This window comes from Crotalus tigris, unplaced genomic scaffold, assembly GCF_016545835.1.
Source record: "Crotalus tigris isolate CLP2741 ecotype Arizona unplaced genomic scaffold, ASM1654583v1 scf7180000017937.1871474, whole genome shotgun sequence".
NCBI lineage: Eukaryota > Metazoa > Chordata > Lepidosauria > Squamata > Viperidae > Crotalus > Crotalus tigris.
Window position 1 is genome coordinate 831,007 of NW_024096729.1, and position 20,917 is coordinate 851,923.

At 42.2% G+C, this 20,917-nt stretch overlaps 1 protein-coding gene across 1 annotated transcript in view; it reads left to right on the forward strand.

Moving 5' to 3' along the window:
• The window catches only part of ITGA5 (integrin subunit alpha 5), an 89,357-nt gene that overhangs the window by 58,110 nt on the left and 10,330 nt on the right, over window positions 1–20,917 (forward strand). Inside the window, exons 11-23 of the mRNA XM_039344744.1 lie at window positions 1,766–1,818; window positions 2,227–2,435; window positions 6,390–6,581; window positions 8,531–8,576; window positions 9,177–9,284; window positions 11,103–11,158; window positions 12,879–13,033; window positions 13,840–13,977; window positions 14,681–14,748; window positions 17,659–17,809; window positions 19,082–19,174; window positions 19,733–19,812; window positions 19,979–20,059. Of these exons, the coding sequence (XP_039200678.1) occupies window positions 1,766–1,818; window positions 2,227–2,435; window positions 6,390–6,581; window positions 8,531–8,576; window positions 9,177–9,284; window positions 11,103–11,158; window positions 12,879–13,033; window positions 13,840–13,977; window positions 14,681–14,748; window positions 17,659–17,809; window positions 19,082–19,174; window positions 19,733–19,812; window positions 19,979–20,059 (1,430 nt within the window). The remainder of the gene's footprint in view (window positions 1–1,765; window positions 1,819–2,226; window positions 2,436–6,389; window positions 6,582–8,530; window positions 8,577–9,176; window positions 9,285–11,102; window positions 11,159–12,878; window positions 13,034–13,839; window positions 13,978–14,680; window positions 14,749–17,658; window positions 17,810–19,081; window positions 19,175–19,732; window positions 19,813–19,978; window positions 20,060–20,917) is intronic.

Sequence of the window (20,917 nt, forward strand, 5' to 3'; positions counted from 1 at the left end):
GGGATGCACAGGAGGTGCCATGTAAGTTAGGAGGATGCACAGGGATGTGGTGTGGATCAGAAGGGTGTGTGGGATGGGGTATATGAAGAGAGGATGTGTACAGGTGAGCAAATGGCTGGCATAATGGAAACACAGGCTGGGAAAGGGCATATAGGTCAAGGAGACTTATCCCGGTGATTTGCAGTTCCCACCGGCTTTCCTTTGACTTTCTGGGGAAGCCAGCATGGAAGGCTGCAACTGGCATTCAAGTGATCATGGAGTACTTGGCTTTTGGTTGTCAGTGTGAATGGGTTGCCAAGCATTCCAGTTGTGATCATATGATGGTGGATATGCTGGGACAGATGGGACTCCAAGCTTCAAAACAGCCATTCATTCAGTGCCATTGTAACCTTGAACGGTTGCTGAATGACTTGGTTAAGAGAGAAAGACACACAAATGAGGTAAACTTTCCTTGTGGAGCAGCCATATCTCTCCTTACGTTCTCCACTTCTTGAAGCTGACAGCAAAACTACCAAAAAAGTGCGTTTGGGTGATGAATTCTGTTTTCTGAAAGTCTGAGCTTCCATTTCAATGTCACAATTTCTTGTTTATTTATATTTATTAAGAATTGTATATGAAGTAAAAGACAAAACTAAAAAAAGGAAAAAAGAAAGGAAAAGGTGCAAGAAAAGGAAAACAAAAAAAACAGAAGTTGTGGAATATAATGACTTCCAAGCTTCTCTTCAACAAATAATTACAATCTTATAGTCTTCCCACCCTCTTAAATGTTATAAGGATCCCTTCAGCCTTTCATTTAGTCCACAACTTTTTTTTAATCCTTAAACCTATAAATCATCATATCTTTTTTTCTTCTTTCAGTAAAAAGTCCATACTAGGTTTCTAGTCTTTCAGAAAAGTTTTTTTTTTCTTCATTTCAGCAAATTCTGATATTTTCACAATCTGTTCCTCTGCTATGGGAATGTCATTGTTCTTCCATCATTGTCACAAGCTTTTAGCCTTATGTCAGTGAAGATATATACTCAAAACACAGGGCCTGTTGTTATATCAGCATCTGGAATTGAGGCTGACCAGCCTTTACAATAATTGGGAAATGCCTGTATAACCCCAGCTTTTATGGTACAGTTCCAACTTTTATAGCATCTAGTATAAGATCATGAGAAATGAGCTTTTACACTAATTGTTTCATGATATAAATTTTGAAGTACTTTCTGCAGAGGATTTTAACCATTTTTCTTGCCTTTATTTATTTATTTTCTGTTTATATTCCTGTTATTTATCACTCAGATTTACTGTACCATTGGTTACTGATATTTCTTGACTATATTTCACTGTAAAACCTGAGGGGGCTACACTTCCCCAAGAAGGGGAAGGTACTTCCAGCTAAAATGAACTTGAATGTAATGCATATTAAGACAGCTGGCGAATTTGAGTAGTTGGAAGCTGAGTACAACTGAGGAAACTTTGGCCTTCACAACTTCCATCATTAGTCACTATTGGCCATATTGGCTGGAGCTGTTGGGAACTGCAGTCTGACATCACTTGAGAAGCCAGTGTCTTTATCTTTGTCTTGTAAGGCCTGACAACCAGCCTCTTGGAGAATATTGTTTCCTCTCTTCCATTATGGAAGTGGGCAAATACTGCAGTAAGGGCAGGTATGAGGAGATTGTAGGAGTGTGTCAGGGAAACGGACATCTCCAATCTTCTGTGATCTCAAAATGTCTGTACTATGCTGACATTTCTTGATCCCTGTCACTTGTCTCAACAGATGGCTGCCTATTTTGGGTATGCTGTGGCTGCCATGGATATCAACAGTGATGGGTGAGTGTTGGGGAGGGGCCGCTTAGTCAACAGTAAGCTTGGGGTGGGGTGGAAGCAGCTCTTCCCAGCTCCTGAGGAAATTGGATATGATAATAGATTTAAGTTTGGGTGAGGTCTTGATGCACACCACACAAAAATTGTCTGGGAAGTGAAACGTCCATATGCAGAGAAGATTGAATTATAGAGAGAAGCAGTCAGGTCATGATGGAGAAGAGGTAGCTGAGATGTTGGCTGAGAATTGTGGCAGAGCAACCGTACTGAGAAAAGCTAATCTAGATCTCTTTTCCCTCCCTTTTTCGAGCAACTCTACAATGTTCTCTGGACTCCAGCCACCTGTGATTTATCTCCCAGAGCTTAAGAGTTGATTGTTTCATTTCTTCCCTTTCTCCCCTCTCTCCTGCCATGCAGACTGGATGACTTGTTGATCGGTGCCCCCTTGTTTATGGAAAAAACGGAAGATGGCCTTGTTCAGGAGGTGGGCAGGGTCTATATCTACCTGCAAAAGACATATGGCATGGAGCCCGGTGCATCAGCTGTACTGACTGGTCACCAAGAGTTTGGCCGCTTTGGCAGTGCTATAGCCTCATTGGGAGACCTCAACCAGGATGGCTACAATGGTATGAAAGTTGGATAGGAGGTGCATGGCATGGGGAAAGGAACAGAAGGTCTCCAGGTTTGAATTGTCTCCTTGACTAAGATGAATTGTCAATGTATTATTTTCACACAGAGAAAGGAAAGGGAATATCCAGCAGTTTATTTGCATTTCCATTACTAGAGTTCTGATTTGCTACTAAATGTTTTCCTTTCCTCGGAGTTCATGGAACAGCTCATTAATTCTCACTTTTATCTTATTTTGCAACCAAACAAGAAACGGATGCTAGAGCTATGTTCCAATTAAAGTGAGATTTTCCAAAATTGTCATAACTGAGACGGAGGCATATTATTGGATATTTTCCAAACAACTCATAATTGAGACTGAGGCACATTATTTTGGTGTAGGATAGGAGAGGGAACATAGGGATTTTCCATCATTCTTGACCATTGGTCCTACTTCCAATGGCTAATGGGTGTTGGAAAGCCAACATTATCCAGAGAGTTACAGGTTCCTCTCTCCTGGTGTATGCCTTAAAAATGGAAGCACATTTCAGTCATATTCCCACTGAGCCAAAATGTATCTGCATGCTTTTGTTGTTCTGAATATGCCTTCCCTTGGAAGGAGGCAGCTGAGAAACATTGCAGAGCTAATTTATCTGGAAACTTTGGTTTATTTGTCTGGAGGGTGACTAAATCCATCGCATTCAATGCAGAGACACAACAAAACTATCTAATCTTTGGCAGAGACATCTGGAGAAAGGCAGGCTTAACTGCAAAGAGAGACAGCAAGGAACTTTCTCTGTGGACATTTTCAAAAGGGACTGTAGCTTTGTGTCTCACAGATAAAAATTCCCAGATGTTATTCTTTCTCTTTCCTGTCTAAAGGAATCTTAAATAGCAGGATATCCACCTGAAATTTTGCCAGTTGAAAGAGCCATTACGGGCTAGAGGGAGTAATGGTTTGACTTGGATGAAACCATCTATTTATGTTTTATTGGGGAGGGGGCAGGGATAACACAGCAATAAGAGCACATGGTTTGCAGGTGAAAGGTCCTAAGTTAAATCCCTGTATCTTGCTGGCCAAACTCTGAGTGTGTAGACTCAACGCCAGTCAAAAGATGTTGGGGGGGGGGGGGGAACTAGGCTTCTAGTTGGATTTTTTGGAAGCTTTAATTCCTTTCATTCATCTTAATTATACATTCTATTGCATCCGCAAAAAAAGGAAAAATGTCAGTTTTCAAAGGAGGAACGCGGATAACCTTGATTGTTGGGCTGGTGAGATCATTTAGCAGAGTCCCTTTTTCAAGCCAGCATCTTATCAAATGGTACTTCCAGGACTTCTCTGTCTTTCATTCCCCTGTTACAGGTATCTGAGTTCTAGGTGTGAAAAACTGGCACTCTGTAGAATTCAGTCCTCCTCAGTTTCTTAATTTGGCCACTTAATTTTTCCAACTCTGTTGAAAAATTCTGTTGAATCCAAGACTTAGTCTTGGTGGAGGTAAATTTAAAGGAGCACCGGCAGGAATCATCTGAGTAGAAAGAGGAGACTGAAGACTAACCACCCTGCCCATAGTACAGATAAGTAGTCCTCAACTTACAACCGTTCGTTTAGCAACTGTTCAAAGTTACAATGGCACTGTTTTTCCACACTTCACAATCATTGTGGCATCCCCAGGGTCACATGACCAAAATCCAGATGCTTGGCAACTGACTCATATTCATGACGGTTGCAGTGACCCTGGAGTCATGTGATCCCCTTCTGCGACCTTCTGACAAGCAAAGTTGGTGCCGAAGTCAGATTCTCTTAACAACCGTGCTACTAACTTAACTCTTAACTGTAGTGAGTTGCTTAACAAGTGTGGCAAGGAAAGTCGTAAAATAGGGCAAAACTCACTTAACAACTGTCTTACTTAGCAACAGAAATTTTGGCTCAGTTGTGGTGGTCAGTCGAGGGCTACCTGTATGCATATTCAAGATAACATGGATTCATTATCCTTTAACAGCCCTGCTTCTCATAATGGCTGCCAGAGCATTGGGGGGGGGGGATTTTCCTCCTCCTTCATGTTGATGGGCAAAGCTGGAATCCTGATCCAGCTAAGCAGGCCTTTGGGGCAGCAGCTCTTTTTAATGAAATCCTCAGCCTGTCTCTGTGGCAGAAGAGGGAGTTGTGTGTGTTCCACTGCTGCCATCTACTGTTGGCTCTTTCTAATTCAGCTCCCATCAGATTTCTTTTTTTTTTTCCTAAACAAAAAAAATGGAATGGGGGGGCATCGATTAAGCAAAAGAAAATGCACAGAAGGGTACAGAGAAGAGCAACAAAGATGATTAGGGGACTGGAGGCTAAAACATATAAGGAAAGGATGCTGGAATTGGGTATGTCTAGTTTAACAAAGAGAAGGACAAGGGGGGACATGATAGCAGTGTTCCAATATCTCAGGGGCTGCCACAAAGAAGAGGGAGTCAAGCTATTCTCTAAAGCACCTGAAGGCAGGACAAGAAACAACGGATGGAAACTAATCAAGGAGAGAAGCAACCTAGAACTAAGGAGAAACTTCCTGACAGTTAGAACAATTAACCAGTGGAATAACTTGCCTCCAGAAGCGGTGAATGCTCCAACACTGGAAGTTTTTAAGAAGAGACTGGACAGCCATTTGTCTGAAATGGTATTAGGGTTTCCTGCCTGAGCAGGGGGTTGGACTAGATGACCTCCAAGGTCCCTTCCAACATTATTATTATTATTATTATTATTATTATTATTATTATTATTATTATTATTATTATTATTAGTCTGCCTAGGCACTTTGGATGGCGGAACACCACAGTTGGCCAGATGGGGACACCACTATGGGGTGTTCTCCAGAAGCCTTCTGCTTCTGTCACAGGAATGAAAGCAACACAGCATGCATACAAAAGGGGAGTGGGTTACATCCTGACAGTGTGGAGCTACCGTACTTTTCTGCCCTCCCCTCTTGTCTTCACCCTGTGGATGCTGCTGATTGCCACCCTGAGGCATGGCTGTTGGGAATTCTGGGAGTTGAAGTCCACAAATCACATAAGGGCCCCCTAGGGGGGCAATCAGCAGCATCCACAGGTTGAAGACAAAAGCCTTCTTGCAAAGTGGCCCTGATGGCTCCATGCCGGTCTCTCAGTTGGTGTGCTGCTCTGGCAGGCCACTCTACCGGCTCCTGTGCATTATTCTGAGAGAGTCCTTGGAGGGCCTACAGTACACAATGAGATAATTTTGGCATCAGCCTGTAGAGACAGTGGTATAGGGAGGCCCCAGGGCCAATTTGGACTGCATTGCTCTGCGGATTCTCTCAAAGTAGGTGGAGAGGTAAGAAGACTTCCCTTTTAAGATACACAAGAAAAAAAAAAGTGTAGCAGCAGATCCCCTTGGGCCTCTACCAATTAAATATGCAAATCTCCTCTCTGAGTCTGATGAAGCAATTAGTCTCATCTTGGTGCTCCTCTGACAAAATTCCCTAGCACTTCTGGACCCCATCAGGGGAGAAGGTGGAAGTTGAGAAGTTTTATTTTGAGTAATTAATGAGGATCTGATCGCCTGAGTTCTGATCCTTCAGGCTACAGCCCAGTATATCTAAGGAAGATTAGTTCAAACGTAGGATGGAATGAACTCCTGTACCTGGCAATGTTCAATTGTGCCATTTTGGCCTCTTGAAAAATGTAAATAAGATTATGAAGTTCAGTTTTTCTCTGATTGGAATGTAAGCAGATGAGCAGTTCCAAATTGATTTGTCTACTGTCTACCTGTCAATCCAAGTCATGGTCTAGCTTCTAGACAGTCTTTCAAGAGATCATCTGGAAGTCTCACTCCATGTCTACAACAGGATTTTATGTATATGTTGGCTAGCCTACCCTTCCATTTCCTTTTATCCAATGTATTGCTCATCTTGTTTTTTTATTTCCTGCAATAACCCTACAAACAGTGTTGCTGACACAGGTGTTTGTTCCCACAGATGTGGCCATCGGAGTGCCATTTGGCAGACCGGCAAAACAAGGAATGGTCTATGTGTATAATGGCCAACAGAACGGGCTGGACCCCAAGCCGTCTCAAGTATTGCAAGGCTCCTGGTCACCTGGTCAAGTCCCAGACTTCTATGGATTTGCTTTGCGTGGGGCCAAAGACCTGGATGGAAACGGTTACCCAGGTGAGGATGACCTGTGAAAAAGTGACAGAAGCACATCTGAACTTGGCAGAATGCTTATTTGGAACACTAGATATATCTATCTGGGATAATTTAGCTGCTTTAATAAACCCATACTTCCATTGCAACTTGTAACAAAAAAAAAGTGCAGTATGAAGTACTTCCATTCATTGTTTGGTAACCATGTCTTCCTCTAACAAATTCCATTTCCCTTCTCATCTAGAGTTCCATTTTTTTCCCCTCGAGTTGTTGTATTGGTATGTTGGGATGAACATGGGAGATGTGGGGGGGGGGGCTGCATAGGAAACAGTCATATAAGAGAGTCATAGATCACAGCTGCATAGGTTGGAGAAAGAGGATCATGAGGGATAACCCCCTCCCCAAGTTCTCAGACTGTAAAAGAGATGGCAGGAGATTTCTATTTTCAGACTTTCAAGGTTGATGTCAGCCTTCCCAGGTATGCCAGACAGAAAATATCACCAAATGATTTAAATCTACATTATTATAAAGCTACATTAACAATTTTTTGCAAATCTGAAAAGTACAAATCTCCCGCCATCTCCTTTATAGACTTTTTCTCCAACCATTATACAGCTGTGGGCTATGCCTTCTCTTATCTGACCATTCTCCAGGCAGCATCTCTTCTCCCCCCCCCCCCATTTCTCAAGGTCATTCCCACATATTGTTACAGTTGCTGAACATTTTGGAGTCATTGATTATGTTTAGTCCCTTTGGATTAATTTGGGAGGTGTTTTTTTTTGATGATTTCTTATACTTTTAAACATTTTCAGATGCCCTCACGCCTACTGATGGGAAGTGCCCTTTCGGCAGTCATGCTGGAATATTGGAAATACATAATTACATTCTTGATAGGTCTTAAACGGATGGCTGATTGAATGCCCTGATTTAGTTTGCAGCAGTTTAACTATTTAGCAGGAGTGAAGGCAGCATCTCTGTGATCTTTCAGAAGTTACAGAGAGGAGGAAGAAAGTCTTCAAAGGATGTTGTAAAATCCACTGCGCTTAACTCATTCCGCTTAACTCATTCCGTTCCAGATAGTTTCTTTCAAAGAACTTTTGTCAGCAATTTTCCAGAAGAAGCACTTGAAGCTAGCAATAAACAAAATGACTTAAGGCTTAAGCTGTCAAGAAATGATCACTCTTACACGTTCATGAGATCTTCTGATCTTAGATTCATACACCCATTTGCTACATAAAGGATGCAGAGAGGACTCAATTGGAATATTGAGACAGCCCTATCTCCTGAAAGTTAGTTGTAATTGTTTTGAGACCGTTTCCACAAATTTTGAACGTGTCTGCAGACGATATTCCCTCCAGACCAGTGGTTCTCAGACCTGTGGTCCACAGATCTCTGGGGGACCACAACGTCATCACAGGGACCTGAAGAAATGTTAGGATTTAAATCTTGGTCCGTGGCCATGCTCCATGGCCAGAAAAGATATTTAAAGGGGGTCTGTGGAGAAGAAAAGAATGCGAACCACTGCTTCAGACTGATGCAGTCATGCTCCAGTGATTGGGGAAGGGCCATGAAACAATTGGAGCAAGCCTTCAAAAAAAAACCAAAAAAAAACGCAAGTGCCTTGATGCTCCGAGCAATGCATTCAAATTCTCTGCAGGACCGTAATACAAAGGTCATTCTCTGTGCTAAGCATGCTGTTGTTTCAGCTTTATCTCAAAATAATCATCTAGCTAGCCCAGTAATGACATTTTGATGTGAAAGGCCACCAAGATTCCATTCAGCGTGCACTGTATGATTTTTTTTCCCTCCCTAACCAACGAGAAATTACTAGGTTTCACGGTATGCTGTCTAGGCAAAGCAAAGTGTGCTTTTTCTCCTTTGCTTTAAAAATAGCTTCCTGAAATTGTGTCATGATTCGCAGTCACTGTTTTCTGCCAAGTGCTCAGCAGACCGTCTCTTTCTTTGTCCTGCAGATCTAATTGTGGGGGCCTTCGGAGTGGATAGAACCATGGTTTACAGGTAGGTAAAGTGTCTGGAGACAATGAAGACCAGTCTCCCCTAGCCCTGTGCTGTCTGAAGGATATAGGAGTTGAAATGCAATATATGTAATGCATAGTAAATTGCAGAAACTGATAAAGCAAATTTCCCCTGGAAAAAGTGATGAGATTATGACTCCATTGCAGGATTTCTGTCTCTCTCTCCCTCCCTCTCCCTCTCCCTCCCTCCCCCCCTCCCTCCCTGTCTCTGTCTCTCTCATTGCTTATTGTTTGTTTGAACACTCTGACATATCTTATTATTTGGCTGTAACCCCCATCTTCTGTAACTGCCAAACAAATCATGAATTAGGGTGACTCATAAATCACTGAAAAGGTCCTCCTTCTCCATGTATACCAATCTTCTCTTGAACTCCGACCCTAACCAAGGGGCTGCCGCCATCTTGGATAGCTGCCTCCAAGGCGTTTGTCGACAGATTTCTGCTGACTTTCCCCAGCCAATGTGACTGCCTTGCCAAGCTTGATAATAACTTAAGTAAACTATCAATTTCCTAAGTCTTTCATTTCTCATTCCAAATAGAAAATTGCTTGCATTCTCTCCCTTTTCTTATGCTTCCTACCACAGAGGACGCCCCATTGTTCATGCCAGTGCCACTCTCAGCATCTTCCCTACTATGTTTAATCCTGAGGAACGGGCATGCACCCTGGAGGGAACTGGCACCCCTGTGGCATGGTGAGTGATCCTGGGAGTTATCTTTTCCCCTTGTCCCTTTGTGGCTCTCTGTTGTTAGAGCTCTTATATCAGTTCTGAAGCATTTTTCCCTCAGTTCTCAGTAGTTAATTGAGGGCTTGTGTTTGTAGAATATATATGTGGTTCATTTTTATACCACGTTGAACATATATAAGACATACGGTTTGGCTTATTTGAACATATTTAAAAGAAGGCTATGTGCCCATTTTAAGTACAGATAATCCTCAACTTAACAATTTATTTAGTGACTGTTCAAAGTTACAACGGCACTGAAAAATTGACTTATGACCAGTTTTCACACTTATGGCCGTTGTAGCATCCCCGTAGTCGTGTGATCAAAATTTAGATGCTTGGCAATTGACTCATATTTATGACGGTTGCTGTGTCCTGAGATCACGTGATCCCCTTTTGCAGATTCCTGACACGCAATGTCAATGGGGAAGGCAGATTCGCTTAACAACAGCTTGACTTACAATGGTTCACTTAACAACTGTAGCAAGAAAAGTCGTAAAATGGGACAAAAATTCACTGAATAAATATTTCACTTAGCAACAGAAATGTTGGACTCCATTATGGTCATAAGTTGAGGACTTGCCTGCACACCGTGGGCTGATCTGTATGTTAGTGGATAAAATAGTGAAAACAGAAAGAGGTACAAGTAGTTGTGACAGCTGTCGTTACCAACAGTTGCTATATTTACCTGTAGGCTCCTGACTATATAAGGTCTTATCCAGGCATTCTTGCAGGAATTGATTCTGTAGTTTGGGCTTCCCACCCTGACCCTCTGCAGATGTTGGGGAAGACAATTTATAGAATCCAGAGCCTCAAATTCCAGCTAAGAATTCTGGGAGTCCTGACCACCTCAGGGACATACAATTAGGAACCCTGACTTAGTTACCTTGCCTATCTCCAGTCAGTCACTCTATTCAAAGCTACCTAAAAGCAGCAGCCATTTGGAATGAATCATCTTAAAGGTGGAGGGATGTATCCAGAAGAAGCTAGAGTCAGCTGTGTGCCTGAGATGAGTTAATTTGGATTCTTGCACATAGTTTGGGGGGGGGGGTGATGGCTTTAGCATCCCCTTCCATGACTCCATGACTCTAAAAGAGTAAGAAAGTGGTTGTTTAGTGTGATATTTTATGGCAACTGTGGAATAAGTTACTGCAGGACACTTTCAATTTGTCACTTTCTGCTAAAATAACATGGAAACCAGCCATGTGTCTTTTAGATTTGATCTAACTAAATGATGCTAGTTTTCAGTCTGTGACAAGAGATAATGGGGGAATTTATTTATAGACAAGAGTTTTTCCAAATGCTCAGCTCCATGGGGTCATCCTGACTGCTTGTTAAACATGTTCTTGAATTGGGCGATTGTCCAGTTCATGACCTGGCTGGGACCACATGGCTAGAAGGAGAGGCTGAGTCAGCCAGATAGGGTCCCACCCACCCCTGTTTATTCCAATCAGGTGTGATGAGTTTATTTTTCTCCATTGTTACAACCAATAAAGGTCCCCTAGAATAACCCTCTTTCTATCCTTTCTTCTTGGGCGGAGTTGGGTTTCCATTTGGGTTGCAATATTGGGCCATCTACTCCTCCAGGTACATATCAACTTTACTTTTTGCTGTGACAAAATACTTTTCACTAATGGATGTAGCCCCAACTATTCTTTTGAAATAGGCCCATATTTTCCAACCTGAGCATTCCCACACATGCCTAGCTCTCTTGTCATCAGAGTGCATTATCTCTCAAAGATTTCTTATATTGGCTCATTGCTTCTTTTTTTTCCCATCTGTCAACAGCATCAACTTGAGTTTCTGTCTGAATGCATCTGGGAAGCATGTTCCTGATTCTATTGGTGAGTAACCACAGGGCACAAAGGGGAAAGGATCTTGCTAGCTGTTGGGCCAATCTAGTTGTCTTCACGTGTCATATTATTGTCAATCCTGGAAGAAGACAGCTGTTTCAGAATCCATCAGAATGACTACTCATACTGTAGATCCAGGAGTTGGTTCAAGCTCCGTGGAGATCAAGATGAAGTCACTTTACCAGGTGTGCTTAGACTCTACAATCAGAAGCTGACAATGAGATCATGAAGTTGTTATGGAGACTAAAAAGACAGCCAAGGCACTAGCAGTCCAGTAATCAGAAAATGATCAAATAGTAGACAGGTCTTATAAAGCTAGAATAATCAAGGAAGAAACAAAGTGTTTTGCCTTTGCTGATGAGGAATGTTGTGAATTTTAGTTCAGCATTATAGAGAGAGCTAAAATCCCCCCACCTCTGAGGGTGATCTGGAAACATTTGCAACTGTTTTCAAGTCAGCTGGTGTGAGATGAAGATACTGGAGGGGGGGGACCCCACTTCAGAATATTTTCATTCAGTAGAGAACTCTCCCTCCGATCCTAATTTATCACTGGAAAAGAATGAAAATAAAGGAATAATCTCTGCCAAACCAGGATTGTGGAGTGCAGAACAGGAGTTACCAGAATGAAGGATAATTCTATGATGCATCCCCAAACAAACTGGAAGACTTTTACTGGAAGAACATTCAGCCATATCTGATGGGGCTTAGAGTTTTGTATGTTCTTGTAGAAATTTTAAAACCATCATGGGAAGAGATGGTTTCCTTTATTTTCTTTCCTCACGTCATCCAAATGATAGTGTGAGTATGAAGCTAATCATAAGGATTTTTAAACCTCAGTTTTTACAAGAATCCCTAATTATTGGGTTTTAGGTTGTATTTTAATCATGTGCAGTAACATTAGAACATGGAACATAGAACAAGAGAGTTGGAAGGGGCCTTGGAGGTCTTCTAGTACAACTCCCTGCTCGAGCAAGAGACGATATATCATTTCAGACAAATGGCTGTCCAATCCCTTGTTGAAACACACATTTGGAGACAAGCCATTTCACTGATGAATTAATCTCACTGTCAGGAAATTTCTCCTTAATTCGAGATTAGCTTTCTCTTTAATAAACTTCACCCGTTACTCCTTGTTCTGCCCTCAGACACGATAAAGACTGACTCCTTCTTAGTGACAGCCCTTCAAGTATTGGAAGGCTTCTATCACATCACCCCTAGTCCTTTCTCTTCATTAGACATGCCCGCAATCATTCATCATACGGCTGAGCTTCCAAACCCCTTATCATTTTTTGTTGTTCTTCTCTGTGCTCTATTCCAAGCGTGGTCTTACCTGCACAGTATAAAGCACACATTGTTTACATGTTTTCTTTTCAAGATGAAGGTTCTGCAGTTAAACACTGTGCACCACCTTGGATGTCTGTAGACTTAATGGCTCAACTGGTGCATGGGACAGTTGCATTGTTTTTAAAGGAAGTTTTTGATCTGATATCAGCTTGAGATGGTTCATAATCCAGAGGGACTTGCAGAAACAGATCCTTCTGCAATCCCTTTTGTATGATAGGCCACCAAACTTTTATGTCACAGGGTTGAGCAGACATCAGGCTTATGGGATTTGTTTTTTTCTTTCTGATACATCCTTGAGCTTCATCGACTGTAGTCAAGCACGGAAGACAATATCTCACTTGGTTCTGCTTTCTCTCTTATTGGGCAGGGTTCACTGTGGAGCTGCATCTTGACTACCTCAAACACAAAGGAGCAATAAAGCGGGCCCTCTTCCTGAGTTCCCAGCAATCCCACCTCATTCAGAGCCTCCAGGTCCGCAATGGAGCCAGTTCAGAGTGCCGTGAGATGAAGATTTACCTGAGGGTGAGTTGAGTCTACCTCTGTGGATCCTGCCTTTCCCTCTTCTTGTAAATTGTCTTCTCCAGAATGAGAAACATCCCGCGACTGCGCTGTTGATGCTCATTTTTGCCTTGCTGTCCCAAATAGAACTATGCGTTGTGATGGATGGGAAGCATTTAGAAAATGACTCTTGCTTTGTGCCCCAGTGAGACAGTGGATTTGCTTCAGGAGGGGGCCTTCAACAGATCTTTCTGTCTTGCCCACTACTGGAGCTACTAGAAAACACCCTGACTTATAGAACTGTGCACCTAAGTCATTCAATCTCTGTGAGTGAGTGACCTGTATTTAAAGACCCAAAACAGAATAATATATAGGGAAGAACATCAAATTAAGCCTGGGAAGGCTTGGTTCCATCTCGGTCCCCAGCCACCTCATCTTGCCTCACCTAAACTACCTCCATTAGGATAGAATTTGAGGCCGCAGAAGAAAAATCCTGTAGAACAACCATGAGCACCTTTTGAGAGAAACAGTGGAATAAAGATGTAACCAGTTCTGTTTATCACAGATACTCTGACATAATTTGTGGATATTTTAAAGAGAGACCACAAGAAGAGCCTCAAGGACTTGCACTTTTTAAACAACAGAACAATCATTGAGGGCTAGAAGGGTAGGAATATTGTAACTACAATGCAGCTGGGATGTTGTTAGTTATAAAGCTCTGGTTTGCAGAGGAGCCAAAAGAGAACAAACAAGCCCATGTTACAGCATGCATTTCTTCTTCTTCGTGGCTTATTCCCCACCTTGCTCAAGGTCTTCCTCTGTCTCTCCAGAATGAGTCAGAATTCCGGGACAAGCTCTCCCCCATCCACCTGTCACTGAACTTCTCGTTGGATCCGGAGGCGCCACCCGATGCATATGGCCTACAGCCCATCCTTAACTACCACACACGCCACCACATTGAACAGAAGGTATGACCCCACGTAGCCTTTGAAGGTGTCAAAGAAGGCTGTGCCTGGCAGAACAATGGAATCTGTTGAGTGTTGCTTGCAAATGAATGGGATACCAGTGACTTAGAAGGAACTTCCCTTGTTCCTGGTAAAACTTTAGTCATCTGCCAGGGGAAGAAAAACTACGTGGGGGTCAATAAGTAAATGAAACAAATTCTGTGATTCCTTTTTTCCCCACCCAGCTTAACTTATGATTGGACATTTTTCAATACTGAAAGGGCTTAGGTGGGGAGGGGGGGTCCTGTTTTCTCTAATGCTGGAGAGGCCATTGTGGTATAGAGTGGGATGCCCCGGAAGCTATGCACCAATTTATGAAAGGAAATAATATTTTATGATGGATGGGCTTCATCTGGTTTTGCGCCTTCCCCATAATGTATGATTCAGTTGGCTTATTCTTGTAACCAGAGACCATAATCTGAGGACAAACTTTTCTGTGCAAGTGCTTGGTGTATTCTAGGCAAGATTTTGGAGGATGGAGCAGCTGCTTAAATGGACTAGAGATGAACAAGCCAGTTTTCAGTCCCTGTATATTTTTTTCCCATGGTGCTACCACTCTGGGATTCTTAGAATAGTTCATGAAACAAAGACATCATTCAGTATAGTACTTTTAACACATGTCAACATGTAGTGTTGCATCTGACTCATAGCTGGACTTCTTTCCCAGGCCCAAATTCAGCTGGACTGTGGAGAGGACAATGTCTGTGTCCCTGACTTGCAACTTGATGTCTTTGGGTAAGTCTCTGCCATGTCATGTCCTGCTGGGCCACAAACAAGGATGAAGGTGGACAACGGCATACTACTTGTATTTCCTTGATATCAAGAAATCCAAATAGACTCCTCTTTCCTAAATCTAATATATTTTGCATCTTCTTATGCATTTTGATCACAGGTCTGACTTTGGAGGAGTCAAGCAAAGAAAATGGTCCATGTTCCATTCAGTAATGTTGTTTTTGCAATATCTGCTCATTTGCAAGTCAACTCTAGCTTTTTAGTAGGAGTGTGTTTAACATCTTCCAGAATACCTCTGGAATGATCAGAGCAGTATTGGAAATCACTTCTGGTAAGCCCAGAACAGCCCATCTTAAGCTTGAAATGCAACTGGCATGCACAATTTAATGTGCTTTTAGTACCAGGGACCTGTGGCTCAGTATTGACCCTTTCTTAAACATTGACAGTTTGGTATCCCTTCCTGCCATGATATGAAAATGCAGGCATGCAAGATTTCCATCTGGAAAATGTAGCCTTGCCATTCCTTCTGTGTGCAATCATTTTTACTCTTTTGTTATCAGCTGATCCATTTGTGGGCTCTTTTAAACGTTTCACATCTTTTGTGGCTCGTAACACGAACAGACATACACATCAACATTTACACACATTGAGGGATCGAATCCCTTTTTTTGCACTGTCACCTAGCATATTGTTATCAACACAAATAAATATGGAATGAATGTGCTCTGTGAATCAATTGTATGAAAAAGAAAGACGTTAAATCTTTGCTCAGAGAAGGCTATGTGCCCAACACTTTCGATCTGAATCTCTACACTAGTCAAAAGAGGAAATATGCAGTTGCAGAATACAGGCTCTGCGTGCCAAAAAGTCTCATTTTAATGCTTGGCTAAGAAAGAAATGTCAGAAAGCCTTTGCTGGTCAACGTGGACAAGAATGAGCTAAATCATAGATGTGCTATCTGACCCCTTCTTGAGTGCAGCCCTAGAGTTATCTAAAAACAATTACTGTGTTATAATTTTAGTATTAGCAAGAGTCAATGTATTAATTGTATTTAATTTTAATTAAATGTACTGGGAAATGAAATGAAATTGCTCTGCTTCTAGTCCAGGGGTAGGCAACCCAAAACACTCAAAGAGCCACTTGGACCCATTTCCCACCGAAAACAAAACACTGGGAGCCGCAAAACCCTTTTGATATCTAAAATGAAGATAATACTGCATATATCTTTTTTTACCTTTATTATATGTGTGTGTGTGTGTGTGTGTGTGTGTGTGTGTGTGTGTGTGTGTATACTATTAAAACAGTGATCACCAAGAGAATGCTTTAAGAGAATAAAATTTAATTAATCAACCAAGCTTTCGTCAAAATACATTTGACATTGTCAGGGTTAAAAGGCAAGTATAGGTAGTAGACTTATATACCGTCATCAAGCGTCCCGTTATCAAGCATCTGCTTCTGGCTCTTAGAGCACATCATAGGCCCCAGCTGTTCAGAATGTAACTCAAGCTTGTCTCCTTTAATGCACATTCTTTTGTTCCTAGCTCGCATTCCCTCACACACCACTCGATTGGTAACTTCGATCGATCGAGTGGTGTGTGTGTGTGTGTGTGTGTATACACACACACAAACACACACACACACATACATACATACACACACAGGTAAAAAAGGATATATGCAGTGTTATCTTCATTTTAGATGTCAAAAGGGTCTCTCTCTCTCTGTCTGTCTGTCTGTCTCTGTCTCTCCCTCCCGCTCTCTCTATCTGCCCTTGGTCTGGCAGTCCTCTTCCCCCACTCTCTTTCTTTCTCTCTCTTTTCTTTCTCTCTCTCTCTCCCCACCCCTCTCTTTCTTTTTTTACCCCCCTCTCTCCCTCTCTCCTATCTGCTATTCACCAGGCAAGCTGGCTTCAGGCTGTTCTCCAACAAGCTCAGGGGTAGGCAACCTCAGCTCTTTTATGACTCATGGACTTCAACTCCCAAAATTCCTGAGTCAGCATAGCTGGGCTAGCTAGCTCTCTCCTGCCCTTCTTGCTTCCTGCTGCCTGCAGAGACGCAGCAAAGGGAGGAGCTCGCCCAATAAGCTTTTCAGATCCTCGGAGAACACTGTGAGTGCACTCTCTTTTACACACACACAAACACAAACACACAGATAGAAGCAGGGAAGCGCAATTGCCTCTCTCTGTCTCTGTCTCTCTCTGCAAATGGCAGAGGAGGCTGGGAGCCAGAGGGGAAGGCACAAAGAGTTGCATGCGGTTCCAGAGCCGCAGGTTGCTGACCTGTGTTCTAGTCCAACCACAGCCGGCAGGGACCAGATTGTGTACGTTTGTGTAGGGAGTTGACAAGAGAAATACAGTTTAGCACATTCTAAATGCCAGTGTAGCTCTGTTTGCAATATGTTGCTGATAAAAATTGAGACTTCCAGTGCTCGTTGTGGTCCTTTTTCCATCGGGTTTTATGCCACGTAATAACTGTTAGTACAGAACAAAAGAGCAATCCTTTTTCTGTACTGCAGGATCTTTATCTGACATGGACACCAAGCACAGTGGTTTGATTAACAGGTGTTAATCCTAGGAAGGAGCCAAGTTTAATGTGCTTGAGAAGAACTAATATTTTCATATGTAACACCGGGGGTGTGTGTAATACTTTAAACTCTCCAGGCTTCGTTGGCTCCTTGGTTATATAAAACAACTGCCTACCAAGGTGGTGGAGAATGGTCTGAAGTTCAGACCGATTTAATTTGTATGCCTGGAAACTTAGATGACTAAATGAAAGAGACTTTTATGTTCTCTGAACTCTCTGGATGGTGCCTGAATAATTAGCTTTGCAGCCTTCGATCTGTGCTCTCGCGGTTTTGGGATTTCATTGTGTTTTCAGGCGTGCTTTCATTCATTTTGGATTTCACCCTTTGCAGGGACCTCACTGTTGCCTATCTGGGAGGCAAGAATACAGTGAACCTTTCGTTCCGTGCGGCGAATCGTGGAGAAGGTGGTGCCTATGAAGCTGAACTCCATGTGACAATCCCACCCGAGGCAGACTATACAGGAGTTCAACGCAACTATGGGGTAGGTGCTCCGTAACAAACCACCTCCCTCAAATGACGTCACATCCATTAGTTGTAAAAACAGAGCACGAGTACAGTATGGGGACTGCTCTCCAAAGTTAGAAGCCCCGGGACGCATCTTCTGTTCTCTGAGCAAAGTGTAAAAGATTGTGAATTGCGGGAGTAGGTTGTGAATTCCAGCATGTCAATATTTCTGATTTCTAAAGGAGCAAAAATAAAACAGGTTTTTTTTGTTTGACATTTCAAAAAAGAACACATTCAATTAATTCTTGGAAGCTTATGCCATAATAAATATACTAGCCAAAAGTACCACATGACTCATTATTTAAAAAAACAATTAAGCCTTCATAAAGTGACACTATCTCAATTGCCAATCAGTGCAGTTCTCAACTTTCAACCACAATTGAGGCCAGAATTCCTGTTGCTAAGTGAGAGAGTTAAAGTGAATTTTGCCCCGTTTTACAACCTTTCTTGCCACGGTTGTTGGGACACAGCGAACGGTCATAAATATGAACCGGTTGCCAAGCATCCGAATTTTGAACGTGACCAATGGTCATAAGTGTGAAAAACGATCATAAGTCACTTTTTTCAGTGATGTTGTAACTTCGAATAGTCACTAAATGATTTGTTGATGAGTCAAGGGCTTACCTGTCTTGAGCAGATGTTCATGCTCCTTGCCCACCATCCCAGAAGATTCTGGGAATGACAAGAATGAAAAGGCTACAGCAGTTATCCTGTTCTTTATTCTATTTTTTAAAAATGCATTTTTGGCTGGCATTTTTGATCAAAGCCCCCCCCTTTTTTTAAAAAAAAAATCATTTAAAATTGAAGAATCAACAAAACATATGGGTGGTAAACACCATCTTAGGAAATCCTTTTTAGGGATGAAGTTGTGCAAAAACGTAGAAACCTAATGGTTAAGTACATAAAAACCTTCTCCTCTTTTATGTAGCAGAAAGGAATGCTTTCACTAAGCCGAGGTCTACTTGTTTTATATATACATGATTATAAATATTTCAACAGAACCGTTTTTATTCCCATACAGACTATAGCAGATGAAATGGATTGATGCTCACATGAAAAGCTTGTTAAGGTTTCTATCCTAACAGTGGGAATTCTCACAAGTAGGACAAGAGAATGGCACCAGCTCAGGCCTCTTTGCTCTTTAGCCATTGGTATCCCAAGCTTATTACATTTAACCTGGATTACGACATGCAATTAGTATCCTCCACGGATTTGTCTAAATGCACTTTTTTCTTTGTCTTTCCTTTAGAACATTTCCAGCCAGAGCTGCCACTATGACACCATGAATGACACAAATATGGTTATCTGTGACCTTGGCAATCCAATGAAAGCAGGTGTCAGCGTGAGTGTTGGTGCTGTGTACTAAGGCAGTGGTCCCCAAACCCTTTTTTGCATCAGGGACCAGTTTCGTGGAAGACAGTTTTCCCACAGACTGGTGAGAGGAGGAGGAGCATATAACCTAGATCCCTCACATGAGCAATTTATAGTAGGGTTCACCCTCCTATAAGAATCCAATGCCTGATGGTCTGAGACAGAGCTGAGATGATGATGCTAGCACTGGGGAGTGGCTACAAATACAGATGAACCTTCGTTCACTTGCCCACCGCTCACCTCCAGCTGTGCGGCCTGGTTCCTAACATGCCATGGACCGGTAGCATTCCATGGCCCAGCGGTTGGGGACCCCTGTATTAAGGTATTGGCTTCGGTCAATCAACATGCAACTATTACAGCCAAAACAGCCCACTTTGTTACATAGCTGGGTAATGAAACGACTGCAAGGAAACAACCAAGATCGTAGTAAACCAAGAACCTAAACTGCACAATCCCTGATAGAAGAGATCTGAATAAAGAACTTGATTCTAATGCCTCCTTTTTTTTTTTTTTTCCTTATCCTTCTTAGCTCTGGGGAGGCTTGCGTTTTACTGTGCCCCGTGTCACCGATGCTAAACCATCCATCCAGTTTGATTTCCAGATTCACAGGTAAAAACACCCTAGATAACCTGCCAGTGCCACACACACACACACACACAGAGACACACACACACACCCTTCACCTTGAGCTCAGGTCCAGCTGTCCTCAATGTCCTGGGCTCTTTCTTTCCTGCACCCTTCACTAGTTCCACATAGCCATGTCTGTTTTTTGCAGCAAGAACGCCAACAATTCTCATAGCGAAGTGGAATCATTTGTCCTGCGCGTTGAGGCTGCCTTTCACCTTTCATCCCATGGGTAAGTATCACACCAGGAGTAATTATTTTTAATTATTAAAAGAATGTCCGAGGCCTGTTGTTGCCTGCAAGGCGTGCAAATGCTGAAGGTTAATCATAAATGGGTGAGGGCAAATCACACCTTATTTAACAACAAAGGAACGGTGCCATGCATTTTGGCAAACCATTTTAGCTCTGAAGGCTGCATCAGGTGCCAGGTCAGGCACCCACCTGCCATTTCATCCCCTCATAAGGTGATCTTCCTCTCTCCCGACAATTTTCAATAAGCATCTTCCTACTTCCCTCACGCCAAGAATGTTCCTGTTTTCTTACTGTGCGCTCTACCACATGCATCAGTAGGGGATGATCAGTTAAACAGTGGGAAAAAAATAAAGAAAAAATATAACCAAAATAGCACGAAAGAAAGAGAAACTCTACCAAAAAGTTGGGATTATTGATTCAATAATTAAAAGGAGTTTAATGAAGTTGGTCTAATTTTCTCCCAATCAATTTACAGTTTTCAATTCATTGGCAAAGGCAATATTGCATGTATCGGTGTGTACAGTATTAGAGAAGTTACATTGTTTTCTTAAAAAGTTCGCCTGACGAGAAATGGTGTCTTTTGGATCTTCCCTACATTTGTCAAAGATCTTGTCTATTCTCCCTTAAATGAAGACCTGGTTTGCTTTTAGAAGATAACTCTCTAACCACTCCCTGCTGAATTTATCGCTTAGATTCAAACATATGCATATTTGACTCTGCTTCGTGCAACCAAGTATTCCACATTTGTTTTGGATAGATCAGTGTTGGAAGCAGTGTTGACTGTGGACAACTGGTAAAGCAGAAGGAAAGACAAAGAACTTGCATTGTTTTAAAATGC